At 36.0% G+C, this 21,284-nt stretch overlaps 1 protein-coding gene across 7 annotated transcripts in view; it reads left to right on the top strand.

Moving 5' to 3' along the window:
• Positions 1-8,870, top strand: part of LOC121381958 (unconventional myosin-IXAa-like) — a 178,119-nt gene extending 169,249 nt beyond the window's left edge. For 4 of the 7 annotated variants that reach the window (XM_041511421.1, XM_041511404.1, XM_041511412.1 and 1 more), the window contains one exon: positions 6,853-8,870. In XM_041511421.1, coding sequence (XP_041367355.1) covers positions 6,853-7,127 — 275 coding nt within the window. In that variant the 3' untranslated portion in view covers positions 7,128-8,870. The other 3 variants (XM_041511430.1, XM_041511438.1, XM_041511446.1) reach the window with 3 other exon arrangements.
• Positions 8,871-21,284: the final 12,414 nt, after the last annotated feature.

The following is a 21,284-nucleotide window of genomic DNA, read 5'->3' as shown; positions in this document are numbered from 1 at the left end:
TTAGATAAAGGGAAAACAGGACAGATGACATATTTTCTCCTAGACACCAGGTTCTGTTGAGACTTGTTTTGTATCACACAGAAATATCCCACATATGTGTAATACCAGTTTAAAGACATCTAAAAGGCTGTTCCATGATGATGACCTTCATGTCAAAAGTTATTCCATCCACTGAAATAAGCATGTCCAAAATTGATTACTATGTGATGTATCATTTAACCTTAAACTAATTGCTCAGTGATATAAAAGTTAACTGCAAGTACAGTCAATACATTTTAGTTTAAAAAGACATTTAAATTTAATTTAAACCTTGTTTTTGAAGATATATAAGAAATAGAAATACTTAACTCGAGTCTGGTAGATATCATTTATCTTTACAACTCATTGTTTAAAAAGGTACGCATGCAACTTGCTTTTGCTTGTTAGATAAATGGTATCTAACAGACACAGTGTAGTATTCTTTATATCTTCTACATCAACAGTTAAACGGTTGGATGTTTCTGAACTGTTTACTTAACCGTAGCCCAGTGGTAAGGCGCTCGCTCGATGTGCAGTCAGTGTGGGATCAATCCCCATCGGTTGGTCCATTGGGCTGTTTCTCGTTCCAGCCAGTGCACCATGACTGGTCTATCAAAGGCAGTGGTATGTACTACCTTGTCTGTGGGATGGTGCATATAAAAGATCCCTTGCTGCTAATCGAAAAGAGTAGCCCATGAAGTGGTGACTGCGGGTTTCTCTCTCAATATCTGTGTGGTTCTTAACCATATGTTTGACACCATATAATCGTAACTAAAATGTGTTGAGTGTCTTGTTAAATAAAACTTCTTTTTTTTTCTTTTTTTTTTACTCAACCTGTAGTCAAGAGAAAGCAGGAGATGGTTTACTGATCTAATGCATTAAGTGGAAATGAGAAATGTTACATCACAGCAGCCAGTGTTATGTAATAATATTGAAAACATATGAGTTTTAACAGCAGATGTCTTTTTGTTTTGCCATTAGCAAGTGATAGGGGCAGAACGTACATGTAGCTCAGTGGTAGTACATCGACCCTGTGTTGTGATGAGTTGCAGGATTAATCACCCTCTATGGTTCAGGTTCTCCCCTTCAATGTCAGTATAGTATAGGACGTTATTATCCACATGGTTCAACATAATCGGGTTAATAATAATCATACGAAGCACATGTGTAATAACAAGTGTCATGATTTAATTTTGGGAAGCGACATCATAACATGACGTTGCTTCCCCAGTCCTAGCCAAGACTGTGCATTTGAAATATGACGTCATTTCATCGTCTCCTTTTAGTTGTGGTTGAAGCATTTTGAGACGGCGCATGTTATTCATAAAATAAATACAATAATAATATGGATAATAAAGAAATTATTACACTCGCGTGTGTGTCGTACTTATTTTACGAAACTTATGTCAGGATTTATGTATTACCCTTGCTCTCACTCTCAGGTAATACAAAAATCCTGACACTCATTTTGTCAAATCAGTACGACACACAAGCTCGTATAATAATCTCTATGTAATATTAAAGTGTTAGGATTATGTATCTTACCTGTTACGCAAATATAATTCATGTAGCCAATTACCAATTGCATAGTATTAAGTAGGTAAAAAAACCTACCTGAACCAATTTACAGTTACCTAAATGTAATGGCTCAGACTACCAACTGCCAGCACAAAGTTGGCCAATTTTCTGCTGTCACGACTTCTACGACAATCCAGTTGCTAGCCCAAGCACTCTTACAACTCGATTCTCATCGTATAGGCTAACCCATTGCGCACCCGTGTAAGTCAGGAGTTGAAAAAATTACAATGCAACTGTTGATTTGGTCAACTTCATCTTGACAGTTGACAGTCTGAGCCTAATTTAGATTTGAAATATTGTTCCCCATATAATTCAATTCAGACTTAAAACATTTTGTGATGTTTTGTATTTTTTATTATTTATTTACTCTTTTTTTTTGAGGGGGTGGAGGAGGCTGTATGTGTGTGTGCCAATCTCTCACTCTACTTGAGGGGTGTTGATTGTGGGGGTGGAGGAGGCTGTGTGTGTGTGTGCCGATCTCTCACTCTACTTGAGGGGTGTTGATTGAGGGGGTGGAGGAGGCTGTGTGTGTGTGTGCCGATCTCTCACTCTACTTGAGGGGTGATTGAGGGGGTGTGAGGCTGTGTGTGTGTGTGCCGATCTCTCACTCTACTACTTGATTGAGGGGGTGGAGGAGGCTGTATGTGTGTGTGCCGATCTCTCACTCTACTTGAGGGGTGTTGATTGAGGGGGTGGAGGAGGCTGTATGTGTGTGTGCCGATCTCTCACTCTACTTGAGGGGTGTTGATTGAGGGGGTGGAGGAGGCTGTATGTGTGTGTGCCGATCTCTCACTCTACTTGAGGGGTGTTGATTGAGGGGGTGGAGGAGGCTGTATGTGTGTGTGCCGATCTCTCACTCTACTTGAGGGGTGATTGTGGGGGTGGAGGAGGCTGTATGTGTGTGTGCCGATCTCTCACTCTACTTGAGGGGTGTTGATTGTGGGGGTGGAGGAGGCTGTATGTGTGTGTGCCGATCTCTCACTCTACTTGAGGGGTGTTGATTGAGGGGGTGGAGGAGGCTGTATGTGTGTTTGCCGATCTCTCACTCTACTTGAGGGGTGTTGATTGTGGGGGTTTTCTTATTTTGAATTTGTTCTCTTTCTTTTTTGTCTTTGAATTAAATTATTCAGTCTTGATTGTTATAATAGTGATTTATCAGTGTTATACTAAATGTCACTTTGGAATCACTACATTTTAGCTGATAGATTTCTTTTCTGTTTACTGGCTTCGGTGGCGTCGTGGTTAGGCCATCGGTCTACAGGCTGGTAGGTACTGGGTTCGGATCCCAGTCAAGGCATGGGATTTTTAATCCAGATACCGACTCCAAACCCTGGGTGAGTGCTCTGCAAGGCTCAATGGGTAGGTGTAAACCACTTGCACCGACCAGTGATCCATAACTGGTTCAACAAAGGCCATGGTTTGTGCTATCCTGCCTGTGGGAAGCGCAAATAAAAGATCCCGTGCTGCTAATCGGAAGAGTAGCCCATGTAGTGGCGACAGCGGGTTTCCTCTCAAAATCTGTGTGGTCCTTAACCATATGTCTGACGCCATATAACCGTAAATAAAATGTGTTGAGTGCGTCGTTAAATAAAACATTTCTTTCTTTCTTTCTTTTCTGTTTAAATTATGTGTTGAGAAACATAAACAGGGCAGTACACACTATGGGTTTTGATAATGTTTCTTCCAATGAAATAGAATGGGTTAACATTATTTCTCATTTTGTCAATACTCTTTTATTTATTAAACATATCATGAACCTTAAATTTTAAAAAATATTTTAAATTGCATAATTTTTACTTCTAGTTGAAACTCGTTTAGGAATAATTTGTTTTTCTCATCATGTTTATATTTGTCATGATTTACATCCATTTAACCATAATTGTGTTTTTAAAGATTTCTGATAATTTGGGGGATTTTATCACAGTTTAAGGTTAATTCCTTCTTCTCTTTTTATAAATTAAAAAAATACATTTCCACCACATTATAGTTTGTATATCAGATAAAGTTAAAACCTGGTTTTGTTTTATTTTCACAAGACTTTGATCTGTTGCTTGAGGTTGACAGGACATTGACCTTGCGAAGGGTAAGGTCACAGACAGAGTGAGTACCACACTGAGCATGTGCAGATCACAGTTCACTGCTGGTATTTCTGTCTTCAGACTCCTGTGTCTGTTTGTATCTGCTGCTCTTTATTTTCTTTATTTCTTCGTTATCTAGGTCGGGGTACTATCTTATATATACACAACAAGATCATTCTCATTAGTTTTAAATAATAAAACTATATATAGAGCCCAAATTTGAATTAATTGGATTTTTGGCAAACTGCATAGTGTTTCATGTCTTAGATGACATTTCATTGGCTTAAACAATATATATTTCCACAAATCAAATACAGCGGTTTAAGATTGGCCAATAGGCAGATGTTTATTACATTAAAGCCTCTCCCTCCATTTACTAATATATTTTATAAATAAGATGATAGAAACCATTATAATGAAACAATATTTCCATAATAGATAAGGATAAAGAAACAAAGAAAAGGAAAAATTAGAAAGAGAGACCTTTCATTTCTTCATCTCTCCCTCTCTCTTTCTCTATTTGTGGGCATATTTTAAAAGTAATCAACACCAGATACTGAAATGCAAATTAGCATGTTCAAATGTTTATAAAGTCATGAATACTATTTTAAGAGTCATGACTTTAATTTTTTGATGACGAAAGCACTTTAAAATATATATCTAGGTGTGGTATAACGTGTTCATTAAAGTTACACTGATGAAATTTATGAAATTTTATTTCCAACCCTACACCATAATATAATTGACACCGTAATATAATTTTCATTCAAAACCAAAACTGAAGTGCATATATAGAAGACTGGAGATGAATGTGGTTAAGTGCATGCACTCAGTGGGTAGTCTCATGATGACAGGGCATTAATACAAATTGAGTCTTTGTATAAACACAATCTTTTAGACCCTTTTATAATTAATTTAGCTTGGATGTTCTATATAAAAGTATTTCATGGTTATATAAACTCCAGCAAAGACATTTCCTGTCACAGAAAAATTAATTTGTAATTAAAATGTCATTATCACTTTAATCTGTCAAATGTACCGCCACGGTTGTTTTTGGAGGGGAGGGGTGGGGGAGTTTTTAGAAATTCATACATCTTTATAGAACTAGAAGGAAAATGATGTATTTATGGATGACCCCTTATTTTTCAGTGCATGTTAATCTTAGTGCAATGAATTAATGCTGTCCTTTGTATGCAGATGGCTTATTGAGTAATAGTGGACACTAACTACATTAGCAAACTAACTATACTATATAGCATGAGTCACACCGTGTATATGTATAGGCTTTTTAATATCATGTCGCATACTGGGTTTTTTATGTGTTCTGAATTGTGAAATATTTAAAGTTGAATGTTTTTTTCTTAAAGGGACATACCCTAGTTTTTAAACACTAAGGCATATCTTTTACTATTATAGCCATTTTTGATAACTGAAATCATACTTTACTTAGATTTTATGGTTTAGATTATCAATTTCCCTACATTCAAAGTGTTTTTGGTCATCCTGGTGTTTTTAATATCACAAAACAGTTAATGGAGTCGAGCTTTAGTCTATTTTTAGAGGGTACTTCACCATTTCAAAGTCACAGACTCATGTTTCACTTAATTGTAACTTTATCCAAATGTGTTACAGGTTTGTAGATTAACTAAACTTAGTGTTAATTTTCACGGGTTGAAACTAGTGTATGTCCCTTTAATATACTGCACTCCATTGAAAACGCATCAGTCACATTTATAATTGTAAAAAGGATATGAGAAGAAATAGCACTTTTGACTCGATAAAGCATAGATAATACTGTATAAGAATATTTTGGGGCTACCAGAATATGATGCTGGGCTACCACAATTTAGGTACCTGGTAGCCCCAGTGGTGGGCTACCACTAAATTGAAACATTTTTCCAACCCTGGCTCATGTATTCTGATGGACAATAGATAACCTACAACTTGTATACAAAGGTTAGGGTTAGGTTTAGTGCTTGGGTTACAGTTAGGGTTACGGTCTAGCTGTACATATAAAAGATCCCTTGCTACTAATGGAAACATGTAACGGGTTACATTTCTAAGACTACATGTATATGTCAAAATTACCAAATGTTTAACATCCAATAGCCGATGATTAATTAATCAATGTTGTCTAGTGGTGTCATTAAACAGAAGAAACCCTTTTTTTTTTGTCTGGGGGTGGTCATACGCTGTGGTCCAAGCCTGGGGTGATCCTGTTTGGTACCTATTTGCTGGGAGAAATTTACCCATCTCATTATCATTGAACATTACTGAGCTCATCTTTATACCATACATGTATGTGTGACACTTGCAACTTGCCTTCATGCACCTTTTCTGTGTGGAAACGCTGAATTTCATGTTTTGCTACTTTTTTTTATTTTAAGTGTTTTGAAAGCACATTATGTTTTAATACAGCCTTGGAAATGATCTATTGACTATTTCCGCACACTAGTATAATATTATGTGTTTTGTGGTAAACTCACACATACGATTACAATTATAATAACTGAAAAACCGGGTGGTACATTTTCATTGGAGTTCAGTATATTTATATATCATAACCTCAAACTGTAGTGCCTTCCAACAGTGTTGATCCCAGGAGCTCAGAGAAAAGGTGGAAGTACTTGGTCACATGAACAGAAGACTGACACAGCAGTACCAATGAAGAAAGAAGACTACTTCTGATTGGCTGTTTCAAAATGTTTTTAGAGTCCATTATGTGGAGAGGAAAACCACACTAGTTTGAGGATATGATAAACGTTACGTTTTTATCTTGTAACGATGCACTTGTAAATAGTTCTAGTTTAGTAACAATGTCATTAATATTTTATTGTGTCATGCCATCTACAAAAGCCAACATTTTTAGTTTTGTATTTACGTATTGGGAATATATGTTTAATTCATACTAATATTCCATTTATAAATTTAAACAGGCATGCTATGATAATGTTTTACTTTTTTAAAGGTACAGATCACACGGATTTAAGTTGCTGCTTTAATAATGTAACCCGAATTTGAGGTTTAAGCTTTATAATTCAATATCCCAAATATACCACTTTATACCTGATACTCATCCATTATTAGAATTGCACAAGAATCACTCAAAAGTCTATATTCAGACTTTTGTTGCAAATAAATGATATCCCATTAATTTTTATTATTTGTTATTCTTCAGCAATTCCTCCATCACTTCAACACCTGAATAAACGAAGGACGTCTATGCCTTGGAAGCACGCTCCTAGAAAGTACTCGTTGGCAATCGAACGGGAGCGTTCAAGAAAACAGTCACTGAAATATGTTGTGCATGACACAATTGAGCAGATGGATGTTCCTATCATTACGATACAAAAACCGGACTTTAGTGGTTCGTTTACAGACTCCATGATTCTTGAGTCTAGTTACGTTTCTATTCCTGGACTAAAGGACGAGGATGATGAGATCATGGTCTGACGAGGGCCTTCTCTCTCTCTCTCTCTCTCTCTCTCTCTCTCTCTCTCTCTCTCTCTCTCTCTCTCTCTCTCTCTCTCTCTCTCTCTCTCTCTCTCTCTCTCTCTCTCTCTCTCTCTCTCTCTCTCGCCGTGAGCTGTTGTATCAAACATTGCCATTGGCAGACAGACTGGAACAGAATTCAAAAAGTGTTTTCAGCCTGCTGATTGGATCAAAATATGCAATACAAAGTTTTAAGGATTTCATGTTTTAACAGAGATTGTCGTATGTTTCAGAGATTGGATGTTTTTTTAAAAAGAGATTGGATACTTCTACTGTTTAAATTTTCAACGTGTAGATGTTTTGGGATGTTACGTAGTTGAAGTCAGTGGCATGCCCTTTTTTACGAAGCGATCTTAGAACTACGATTACCTTAAGTGCATAGCTACCTTGTTTGCTTAAGATAGCTTCGTAAAACGGAGTTCAGGAGGGCAAGTGCTCACAGTTGCTCATTAGACTGGTTTTCACACCTAATATTAAATGAATGTGATGTGACAGAAGACTAATGGTACCAGTCAAATAGTATGTGTGTGTTCGGCCTCCTGGACATGCCATGGATGTGTACTTGGAGCTTTATTCATGTGATATGACTGCCTTACAATTGTAGCTCAGCCCACTGTGTAGAATGTGTAATTATATGAACTAATATTACATTAGACTGATCCGGTGGCTTAGCGATGTCAATGTTGAGGGACATATTTTAACCTAGGTGCTGGATGTGAAAGTGGTAGAGTAGAGTAGAGTAGAGTCTAGACTCAAGAGTCTAATAAAGTCTGAAAGGGGGTAGAGCAGACATCAGGCCTCATACTTATAAAGCGTTTATAGTGTAGACTCAAATGTCTAATGAAGTCTGAGACTTAAAGGTCATGGCAATTGCATGCATGTTATGTCATTAGGGATTCAAGTTTAATGAACACGAGGCCAGGGTCCAGATTTTTTAAGCTACGATGTTGTAAAACCGTCATAAGCTATGATGTCACTATGGCATGTTTTGTAACACTAAGATAGTTTTGAAAATCTGGGAGGTTTTGGGGGTTCAAGAGATGGGGCCATTGCGGTATGTTTTGCCCATCCTCACATACATCCCACCCCCACATACATCCCACCCCCACATATATCCCACCCCCACAAGAAACTGTTGCCATATCACTGATATGGTTGGTGCTCTATAGGGGTGGGGGTGTTAATGTTAATATTCTGCATTTTTAACCGAGATCACGGTTCCACAACACTTCGATTAAGAAGGCTCAGATTCGGATTCACAAGTGTGTGTGTGTGTGCAGAAAGGAGGGCTTGCATGGTGGATAAAACACCCCCTCTCCCCAAGAAAATGTTCTCTTTTTTAATGTTTTTTTCTGGGGGAGCATGACCAGACCCTCCTAAAAAAATTCACTTACCAAAGTCTAGACCCCCTGCACAATTTCCTGTACACATGTCTGATTCACAACTTTTAACGCTTCAGTTATGATGTGGTCAAACTTAACATTGTTAACTTTTAACGTTGTAATTAGGAGGGGTTCAGACTAAGATTCTCAACAAGCAATATTACCTGTTATAGTTTTGTAATTTGTTGTTGTTGATTTGTTCCAAGAGCAGTGATACATATAATATACGTCCATGTATGTTAGGGATATGTAAACAAGGTGTTTGTTAAGAAAGTGTTACAGTTATATATAACTGTAAATATATATATTTTGTAATAGTAAATTTTTTTGGTTGTTGTTTCCCGTTGTAGTTATATATATTTTGGTTACATTTGACTCGGTCTGTGTTGATTTTGATGACAAAGGCCGTTTGAGAAATAATATGTTATGGAGTGGGGTGAAGAGGGGGCAGTGTTTATAACAACTGCTACTCACAAAGTAATTAACTTCATTTTCTAAGATACAACCCCTGAGGGCCATATCTAACATTGTCGTTGCTGCTCCCTTCCAAAAGATGATAAAACAATGATATATTTAAAAAAAGGAAATGTTTTATTTAACGATGCACTCAACACATTTTATTTATGGTTATATGGCATCAGACATATGGTTAAGGACTACACAGATATTGAGAGAGGAAACCCACTGTCCCCACTTCATGGTCTACTCTTTTCGATTAGCAGCAAGGGATCTTTTATATGCACCATCCCACAGACAGGATAGTACATACCGCGGCCTTTGTTACACCAGTCGTGGAGCACTGGCTGGAATGAGAAATAGCCCAGTGGGGCCACCGATAGGGATCGAACCTAAACTGACCATGCATCAAGCGAGCACTTTACGATTGGGATACGTCCCGCCCCTGGATATATTACTGTGCTCTGATATTTATTTGAGGATAGGAGGTATAGCCTTTTTATACTTGTGGAATAACCCATTAAAACATCTTTGATAGGAGGTATAGCCTTTTTATACTTGTGGAATAACCCATTAAAACATCTTTGATAGGAGGTATAGCCTTTTTATACTTCTGGAATAACCCATTAAAACATCTTTGATTTTTTTTTACAAATATCCCCTCCATATAAAGAACATTTTATATCAGAGTAAAACAGTAATGGCACACTACAAGCAGCTAGGCTCTCCCCTCACTCCCCCCCCCCCCCCCTCCCCCCTTTGTCAATTTGGTATATGCCCCTCACATTCTAACTACTAATATAGAGATTATTATACGAGCTTGTGTGTCATACTGATTTTATGAAATGAGTGTCAGGATTATTCTATTACCAAGCAAGAGCGAGAGCGAGGGTAATACATGAATCCTGACACGAGTTTCATAAAATCAGTATGATTCACACGCGAGTGTAATAATTTCTTTATTATCCACATTATCCGAAATATTATTTTTATGAATAACAAGCTAGGACCATGTCAAAACGTTTGAAACGTAACTAAAAAGAGACGACGAAACGATGTCATTTGGAGAAACCGCATTAAGTTATGACATCGCTTCCCAAAATGACATTATTCGATGTGCACGTGAAATCATTATGACACATATGGGTCATACTGGTTATATTTCCCTGAATATCTTGAACTATGTGTATAATAAAATATATTATTACATATTAATCCATACATGTGACTTCACATTGTTGTTCTAAATGTAGATGCAGGTATTTTAATTCAAAAATCTGTGAACAATGCAATTTGAACTTCATTTGTGCATTCAGGTCAGGGATTTGAACAAACTAGGTGTGGGACGTAGCCCAGTGGTAAAGCACTCACTTGATGTGCGGTTGCTTTGGGATCGATCCCCGTCTGGGGGTCCATTGAGCTATTTCTCATTCAAAACAACCAACAGTGACTGGTATGTGCTATCCTGTCTGTGGGATGGTGCATATAAAAGATAACTTTTTAACTGAACCAGCTACCCGTACTGACTGAACTCGTACAATGTAAGCAGTTTTTTTATTTAACGACACCACTAGAGCACATTGATTATTCAATCATCAGCTATTGGACATCAAACATTTCATAACTCTGACAGTCTTAGAGAGAAAACTCGCTAAATGTTTCCATTAGTAGCAAGAGATTTTTTATATGCACTTTCCACAAACATGAAAGCACATACCACAGCCTTTAACCAGTTGTGGTGCACTGGTTGGAATGAGAGAAAAAATCTAATCAGTTGAATGGATCCACCGAGGTGGTCAATGTAAGCAAGTAGAATGCTTCAGCCCAAGAGGTCACAGATCTGAATCATTGAATGAACTTCTGATACAAGCCATGTAAACCTGATGCTAGTGAACGTAACACATTCATACAGAATACAACGAAGATTGTCAAATATTATCAGAAGTCATAGATTACACATTTAGCACGTGTATGATGTTTAATGCCAGCCATCCACTTCTGTGAATTTACTGGACAAATCATTCAGGTTAGGTTCGAAAGGATCCTGTAGGTTTAGTTTATTAGTTTTGTAAATATTCATCGCTGTTTTAGCCATTGTTTCATTAATAAAATAATAATAAAATAGTAGTTAATTTGGCAGTCAAGTTAAAAAGTTTAATGGACAATGCACTCAAAAGTGTGGATTCATGAAAAAAATAATTAATCTGTACAGGTCTATGGGGTTCGTGAATGATTTTTCAAGAAATCACACTTCCTCCTACATTCTCCACTACATAACTGTTCACATTAATTCAACTCAACTTTAATGATACTCAAACCGTAGTGGTATAGGAGCATGTTAAAAATGTTTAAGCTTAATGGGACTCATTTAAGTATTTTATTCTGCTTATTTCACATGAAAACAAAAATCAATTATCAAACATGCTTTTTAAATTTTGTATGTCATGTGCATGTGTATAATAACATCAGTTAATTATTATGTATGTCAGGTACATACATCTTTTTTTATATGATGAGTGGTCTACTTACGCAGTTTTACTGTATTCATTTCAGCAAACATGAATGACATTTTGTTTTTTTACCTGTGTTCTGTATGTGTGTCTGAATGTCTGGAATTTATTTCTGGCAGGGATGGTTGATTGAAATGATATTTTACTGTACAAACAACAACAAAAATTGGACATAAGTTTTTCTAACATATGAGGCCGTCTTCTATAAAGGACTAGTTGTACATTAAGGAACAATTAGTTCACTGTTTAAACAGCAGTGTTTAATATTGACTTCGATCTCGGCATGTGCGTTTTTGTCAACATTCAACATAATTAAGCTTCATCCACATCTTAGTGATTGCTCAATATAATTTTCTTGAAGAGGTTAAATTAAAGAAGTGATATTGCTTCGGAAAATTGCATCGCTCTAATTTTTCATAACCCTTTTTTTTGCATGGACATAATGGGTTATCCAAAAAGGAAAATGCATTACCTAAATTTGTTTTTGCTAACCAATAAATGAATGTCAAAGATTTTATCATATCTAGCACTTGCCTGAATAGTATGACTTTAACATTAAAAGTGCCCCATAATAAAATTAGCGCCCTGCCCTGTCAAAATCCTAGCTAGAACACTGGGTTATGCAAATGTTCAGTTGTCAAAGGCATGTAATGATGTATTGGAGCAGTTAAAGGATTCATCTGTACAAACTAAATAAAATGAGCCTTAAATTTGCATGGCACAACATTTTTAATTAATCTATGTTGTTTCCTTCCCATGTAATCGACCAATCAGCAGTGCTTCTAGAATTGTTGTAAAATCCACTAGCCATGGGATCAGGTATTTTAAAAATTAACTAGCCATGATTAAATATTCACTAGCCCTACTTTACAGTTAATACAGTTTTACTAAGTAATAGTAATAATCAGATATGTCACCTAAAGATGGAGATAGAGCTTAAAAACACTAACATTGGGAGTGGGATAGAGGCAGTATATTCGTACATACAAAATAAGACTTAACTGCAACTTTGAGAAAAAAATTCACTTCACAATAGCAGTTATTTACTAGCCCAACATTGAGTGGGGCTACCATAATCTAGAAGCCCTGCATTCAGTTACATGAATTACACTTGTCAGTTAAGATTCAGAACATAGCTGTGTATTTGGTAACTGATTTTACATTCTCTTGATTTAATTGATCTGTATAGATGAGATTGAGGCATCCACTACTAAGTTGAGCATCATTAATACTGAGAAATCTTCCTTTTTTTTCTTGTGGGTTTATCACCTTACCTGACCAGAACAGGAAATAGAGGTCTCATTGGCTGTTGGGATGTTCACACCAATCTACTGAAATAGCCATTGGTTAGAGGTCGGGCTAAGTATTTAAGAAAAGAAAATGATCAGTTTTTTACTCTTCTTTTTTTTTTTTTTTTTTTTTTTTTTTTTTTTTTTTTTACATTTCTCTAGTCTTATTATCATTGAATGAAAATCTCCATTGATAAGTGGCAAATATATGTATGTCATTATTACTATAATAATTTGTTTATGACGATTATTAATTATTATTATTATTGGTGTATTAATAATGTATCTTGGTGGTTATCATCAATTTATTGAGATTATCAGCTGCTAAGTATTTTTTATTTACTTTTTTTTTTTAACTCTTTTTATTGCTTCTTTGGATTTTTAAATAGCACTTGTAAATAGTTACATTTATACTCTATTTATAAAATAAGCTAGTGCTATGTTAATTCTATATCTAGAAGAAGCTTATGAAAATAATCATTACCCTTTATAATCTTGTATTTAAAAAACTTCTTTTGGACCAAACATTTATACTTTGAGGCATTATTACGGTTTGTATGTATGTGTATGTTCTTGTGTGTCTTTATGTGTTAAATTACTTGATCTGTTTATGGGTTATATTTGAACACTGCTTACAATGCCTTCTGGTACTATACACATTTTATACTATTTGTACCAAGGTGCTAGGCACACTTTCCGTTAACTTGATTCCATGCGCGATTTATTGTGCACGGAAATGTGTTTTTTCATATCTGCATTTTCACAAGTCAACAAAATTTGACATTGTTGATATGTATTTTGAAGCCACTATTAAATACTTTGCGTTATGACGTCAATATGCTGGGGAAAAAATCGCTCATCAATCGACTATTTTCTTCTTCAGTGTGCTGCATGCCCATGCGTGGAATCGCGTGTATGAAAAAGGTACTGTGTATATATACACTGTATTGATAAACGGATGAGTGGAAACACATACAAAATCACATTAAAGGGACATTCCCGAGTTTGCTGCATTGAAAGATGTTTCCGATTAATAAACTATTCCTACGATTAAACTTACATATTAAATATATTTTCTTGTTTAGAATATCAGTGTCTGTATATTCAATGTGTTTCTGGTCGTCTTAATATTTGTAAGAATCCCAAACTGGATTTTGTCTTAAATAAAATGAAATTTAACCTAGGACAAATATTAGAACGATCAGAAACACGTTTAATATACAACTACTAATATTTTATGCAAAAAAAATATATTTGATATGTAATTATAATCATTGAAAAGTCTGTTAGGTGATCTTAAAAATTGCAGCAAACTCAGGAATATCTCTTTAATGGAAAGTGGGTGTTAGAGCTACTTCAGAAATGATCGTATTGGAGTTGGAATGGTGAGAACTGCAATCTTCATAACGATTGCAATACCCAATACGTACCGAATAAAATTTAAATAATGTTTGAAACATTCCAGAAGATCCAGGCATTAAATAAATAGTTTTGGTGCTTTTCATTTTCTTGCCACCTCTCCACTCCCCATCATATTCCATATGATAATTTCTGAAAGAGTCCTGTTCGTGCTGGTGATCGAGATAAAACAAACAGATTTTTTTTATCAAAAGCTGTTCTTTGTAACCTGTACCATTGGTGGATTAGGGTTGTTTCCTTTGAACAGTAAACAATAGACCTAACATTTATAGGGGTATATAGGTTATGTTTTAGGCAAGTTAGTTTTGAATTTACAGGAAATATCATGTCATAGTAATACGTTGGTACCATAACCGATACGTGGATTGTTTTATACATGTAATAGAGTAGATGATCTTGTATTTTTACGAATGTCGCTGCAGTATGCTAAATAATTTTTTGTACATTTTCATTTTCATTTCAACATTTTTTTCGTGCTTATAGCCAATTAAGGTTCAAGCACTGTCCTGGGCACACACCTCAGCTATCTGGGCTGTCTGTCCAGGACAGTGGCTTAGTTGTTAATTGTTAGTGAGAGAGAAGAGGGTGTAGTGGCCTTACACCTACCCACCGAGTTGTTAAAACTAACTCTGGGTAGGATCCAGTACCGGGTTGCGAACCATGTACCTACCAGCCTTATGTCCGATGGCTTAACCACAATGCCACCGAGACCAGTTTTTTGTACATTTTGAATCAAACAGGATCTTACTGACCACTGATCTTGTCTCTGCACATAGGTCTAAATTTAACCAACAACATTTGTAAATATAAAGGTGACCTGCTAGTCAACCAATGTGTTTGAACCCGCTGGATATAAGCACATTATCAGCTACCAAAACCGTGAAAACACATCTTCTCCAGTAGCTTAGTGTATTAGAAATGAATGCTGACATATGAACACAAATGAATATTTGTTCAGTGACATCTCAGCACATTTAAATTATGACTGTTCCGTGTCTAGGGATCTACAAATGTAGCTCAGTCAGTAGAGCACTAGCCTGAGGTGCTGGGAGTCTCAGGATCAAACCTCACCAGCGGATCCTTTGGGTTTTTCCCACCCCAACCAGTGGTCAACGACAATAATATCAAAGGCTGTTATAGATACTGTCCTATCTGTGATTAAATGTAGTTGTTTTAAAACTACAGTATGTAGGGGAGAGAGATGGGGGGGATAGAAACCAGGGCCGTAGCTAGGATTTTTTGTTTATGGGGGAGGGGGGGGGGGGGGCAACTGAATAGTTAATAGTCTAAAACCTCCTTAAATGGTTAAGAAGAGAATTTTCTTTAAGTTTCTAATTTTTTCTGGAGGGGCAACTGGGACCCCACTAGTTACGGTCCTTGAAACCTGCTGCATAAGACTACTCAAATTGAAAACCAGATAGGACATTACATACCACTGCCTTTGATATACTGGCTATAGGGTACTATAATCAGAATGACAAAAAATTCATTGTATTGACGACAAACTATCCTAAAACTCATTGCACCTCACAAGAATGCTTTAACCACTGGACTACATCATGTTGACAGACAAAAAAAAAATCATTTGGATGTGAAATGTTGAAGGTTAATATCAAACAGAGACAAAATCTCGGGTGGAGTGGATACTGACTGTGTGTATTTAGTTTTTATGTTGGAAGAAGGAAGGAAATGTTTTATTTAATGACGCACAAAACACATTTCATTTATGGTTATATGGCGTCGGACTTAAGGTTGAGGACCACACAGATATTAGCAGCAAGGGATCTTTTATATGAACCATCCCATAGACAGGATAGTACATATCATGGCCTTTGTTGCACCAGTTGTGGAGCACTGGCTGGAACGAGAAATATCCCAGTGGGCCCATCGACGGGAATCGATCCTAGATTGATATAGCATCAGGCGAGTGCTGTACCACTGAGCTACGTTCCGCCCCTTTTTATGTTGGAAGTCAGAAAGTGATATAGTCTAGGTGTTACTGTTCCTGTTGCAGCGGAGCCAGTTTTGTTAGGTGTCTGTATGTCCTGAGTCTTGGGTACACCTGGGAATTATCACCTCAGTAGATGTTAAAATAGCATTAATTACAGTTTTAAATTAATACTTTTAATTTATTACGGATAAAAAAATATATATAATAATAATCATGAAGTTTACATTGCAAGTTTAACAAAAGAAGGGGAAAAAAATTGGGTTTTTTTTCTTCTGAGTTTTGTTTTTTTAAATTCTTTTTAACACCAAATATTTAATTCTGCAGTTTTGTTGTAATTTAGTCAGTCTTAAAGCAATATGATGTTAGTTGTATAGGTAATAGTTACTAGTTTAATTTTTCTTAAGCCATATCCTTGTATTATGTTGTATGTATGTATATGTATGTATGATCATGATGTTAAAATGCAGCAAATGGTCTGGTTTTTGGTTTCAGACAATTGAACTGTAAATAGCTTTGTAAATATAACTTAATATGAACTGAAACATGCTCATGTTTACATATTCTGTTGTTTGTTGTTTTGTATGGTTCATAGCCTATGTACAGAAATGTCTGAACCAAATGTGTCTAGTATTAGTTCCAAGATTGTCCTTTTTGGGGCAATTTTTATTGATTTGAAATTCATTCATGTCCTATGGAGATGGTAATCTGGCATAAGGATGGATAACTGACAAGTTCCTTGGTCAGCCTGTATTGATGCCAAATCCACATCCGTCAATGAAATTAACACCAACACTGTCTGTGGGATAACAGAAAGAAAGGAAATGTTTTATTTAACAACACACTCATCACTTTTTATTAACGGTTATATGGCATCAGACATATGGTTAATGACCACACAGATATTGAGAGAGAAAACCTGCTGTCGCCATTTCATGGGCTACTCTTTTCGATTAGCAGCACGGGATCTCTTATATGCACAATCCCACAGACAGGATAGTACATACCATGGCCTTTGTTACACCAGTTGTGGAGCACTGGAGAAATAGCCAAAAGGGTCCACCGACGGGGATCGATCCTAGACCGACCGCGCATCAAGCGAACACTTTACCACTGGACTTTGGCTCGCCCATCGTGGAATAACAAAAACCTGCTGTAACCACATCAGCTACTCTTACTAATAAAGTAGCATGGTATCTTTTATATGCATTTTCCCATAGACAGCTGTACATACCACAGTCTTTGATGTATTAATCTTGGGAGCACTGGTTGGAATGGGGGGGGGGGACTTGAGTCCACCTCAGACTAGTGCTCAACCACTGAGCTACATCCTGCCTCTTCACAGTTATAAGTCGGTCACTCGGGTGTAATGGTCTGGATTCGAAGACTACTTGATCATCTAGTGTGAACCAGCCTTAAACTAAACCAAGTTTAAAACCAGGTCTAAAAAATAATCATGAAAAACAAAAAAGTTAAAGTTTGTTTTGTTTAACGACACCATTAGTCTTAGAGCACATTGATTAATTAATCATTGGCTATTGGATGTCAAACATTTGGTAATTATGACTGGTAGTATCATTAGAGGAAACCCGGTACACTTTTCTTAAAGGGACATACCCTGGTTTTTAAACACTAAGGCATATTTTTTATATTGGAGCCATTTTTAAAAACCAAAATCATAATTTACTTAGATTTTATTGTTTAGATTATCCATTTCCATACATTCAAAGTGCTTTTGGTCATCCTGGTGTTTTTACTATCATAAAATGCATTTCTCATATTTTTAAAAACACGTGCATCTGAGAGGTAACAGTTATGGAGTCTAGTTTTAGTCTAGCTTTAGAGGGTATTTCACCATTTCAAAGTGACAGACTCATGTTTCACTCAGTTGTTACAGGTTTGTAGATTAACTAAACTTTGTGTTAATTTTCATGGGCTGAAACTAGGGTATGTCCCGTCAATGCAGCAAGGGATCTTTTATATGCACTTTCCCAGAAAAGCCTTTGATCAGTTGTGGTACACTGGTTGGAACGAGAAAACCCCAATCAGTTGAATGGATCCACCGAGGTTGTTTGATCTGGCGACAGAATCACCTCGGGCAGTTGCTCAAACAAGCTAAATCCTGCCCCTATGACAAACAAATACATGTAGCTAGAAATTGCTTTACAATTCAACAAGTATTCAGCTGTGACATTACATTTTGGCTGTTTTTAAGAAGTGGTTAACATGTTATATTGAAATTCAGGAGAATTACAGATTGATACACCATTAAACTATTTCACAGATTAGTATTTGTAATCAAGTAAAGCTGTTCTTATAACAAACAAACTATACCCCTGATCTGAGTTTCTTTTGGTGTTCAGTATATATATTTAACATAGTCTTATATGGACATATACATCCAGCAAGGGAAGACAATTCAGCAGTGGAGGAAATGACTCAGGTTGTATAGCATTGTTGTTGTGCTAGTACTAGGTAAGTATGAATAATAATGAAAATGACAAACAAATTTTCTAAGTTTCAATCAAATACTGATTTTTAACAACCATATATTCAGTATATGTATACTCATAAATTAATACACATCCACTCATGCATGTATAATGCAAGACTGATGGTTATAATGTATTTTGAAAAAGGCAAACGGGGGGGGGGGGAGGAAAGCGTCATTACTAAACTGAAATTACTAACGACGCACTCAAATGTGTTGAGTGTGTCGTTAAATAAAACATTTCCTTTCCTTCCTACTAAACTGAAATTAAACTGAATAATATAATTATATACATGTATATATTGCCCCCTCCCCCATGGAACACCTCGTTCCCCTACCACATTAATTTATATATTTTTCTGTCACCATTTTTATCTAACGTGACTCGGACAGTGTGCCCCACTAATAAAATCCTGTGTACACCAGTGTAATGTTGACATGATGTGACTTTAGGTAAGTCACCACAACCTTGTCATTGAATTTAAATAAACACGTTCGACATCATTTGGTTGCTATGACCCAAAAATTAACCGCAAATAACACTGCAAGCGCCAGATTTTTTTCTTATTGGAATAGATGTTTAAATTTATTTTAAACGTGTTTTTGTTTAAAGATATACATGTAAGAAGTTGCAGGCTACATCATGTCCGTAGGATACCATTTATCTTACAACTTACAACGTCTTGTTTAAAAACGTATTCAACTCATTTGGCAGTGTCAGGGTTGAGAAGCCCAGAGCTCAATGATGTGTAAGATTCTAGTATTCTATGAAACTATTCTTATTTATAAAAAAAAAAAATCCTTTTCTTTGCTGCATTGTGAGGCAGTTTGAAGCAGTGTTTGGCAATATTTTAAACAGAATTAATGACACTATACAGTATAGTTTGGGGGTTTTTCCCCTTAAATTAAAAACATGTCCAAATTGGGGCAGTTAATTGTAAACAGGGTATCTGTGAATGAATTAAAAAAAAAAAAAATAATAATAATAAAAAAAATAAAAAAAATCTAAATGAGTAAACATTTAAAAACAATGGGAAAAAGGAATTATTTTTTTTAAAATTATGTATCATTTAGCTTTCAAGCGAAGCACATATCAAATTAAAACCACAAGACAGGTGTGCTGTATACAGAGCCATATTAACGCACAGGCCGACTAGGCCCAGGACGAGGGTGGGAAAATCTTAGAGGAAAATGTTTTAAATTAGAATCTACTAGCTCTTTTTGCAGGATTCATCCTCCCCTCTCTTCCCCATAATCATACAAGACAGGGGGGTGGGGTGGGGGGGGGGTGGCAACTTCTCCACTAGTGCTAGAGCAAAACTTCAAATTCGGGGGGAAATTATACAGATATTTATGCAAAATGTGCTAACCTGAGACCTTTTTACTACGCATTTCCATCAGTCTACCCTCAAAATTAGTTGTAATCCATGTAAAAATGTGTAGTGTTTTGTTTGCAACCCTATATAAATGTTTGGCAATAATACTAATATGAATTAGTTTAATTCAGGCAAAAGCCAGTTTGTCCCCCTACAAAAATATGAGCCCGTATGCCTATGCTCCTCCCACCCCCAAGTAGCCTAGTAGAATCTATTCTATATTATGGTTTTGGATGTGTGGTGTTGTGGAGGCGGTGGTGGAAGCACAAATATATTAGTGGCCTAGGGGTGACAAATACTCGAATACATCTTTGACTGAATTTTTGAAACTATAACGAAACAGGGTAAAGTGATCGACAGTTGGAAATGATTGTCAGTTGGACAACTTTGGGGGTTCTACAATATTACAGGCATTAAAGAATAAATAAATTACAAAGATTAGCTACAGAAAAACAAAACAAAAAAACATGTCCAAAGTTTGACCGGCCTTATGGCTTCCTACAACTTTGAAATAAAGAATACATTTCTGTAGACGTAGTATAGTCATTACAGCTTGGAAAACGAAACGATATATCTGCGGTAAGAAAATTAGCCTATTCTTGATATAATCGATTGAAAATAGTAATTATTAATGAAAAAAAAAACCAACCCAGAAACTTAAGCTTAAACAAATTTAGAACTTTAAATCGTATGCTATAGTACAGTGATTCACGTAAGATAAACCACATATTCAAATGGTATGTGTGCGTGCGCGCTCGTGCACGTGCGTGTATACATGTGTTCGTGCGCGCACGTACACGTGCGTGTGTGTGTGTGTGAAAATGTTCATTAATAGCACTTAAATTCTGAATTAGCTAAGCGCAATGTGTCTTCTGATTTTTTTTTTAATATAATAAAATGTTTGAAATGATAACCAAATTTAAAGGTTCGTGTTTCTCTGTTTAAGTTAAGTAGGCCTATAGATAATAATTACGTTTTTAAAACGTGAAAATTTACAAAATTTCAATACTTTATGATAAATGTTCAGAGTAAAAGTTACACAATATTAAACCTCTGCCAAAGGCGGGAAAATGAAATGTTAAATCTTAAATGTATGTTCAGGTTAAATTAGTTTTAATGTATTAAAAAATCAGCAGCAGCAGGATGCACCTTTTTGTTTGTGGTGCACCAACAATGGGCGGATTTCTACAACAGAATAGACAAACAAGGGTGGATAACTCATAAGAAAAAGTATGACTAAAAATAGT

Source organism: Gigantopelta aegis, chromosome 2 (genome assembly GCF_016097555.1).
Source record: "Gigantopelta aegis isolate Gae_Host chromosome 2, Gae_host_genome, whole genome shotgun sequence".
NCBI classification, from domain to species: domain Eukaryota; kingdom Metazoa; phylum Mollusca; class Gastropoda; order Neomphalida; family Peltospiridae; genus Gigantopelta; species Gigantopelta aegis.
Note: the sequence above shows the minus strand (reverse complement) of the source record. Positions and strands in the feature narration are given on the sequence as shown.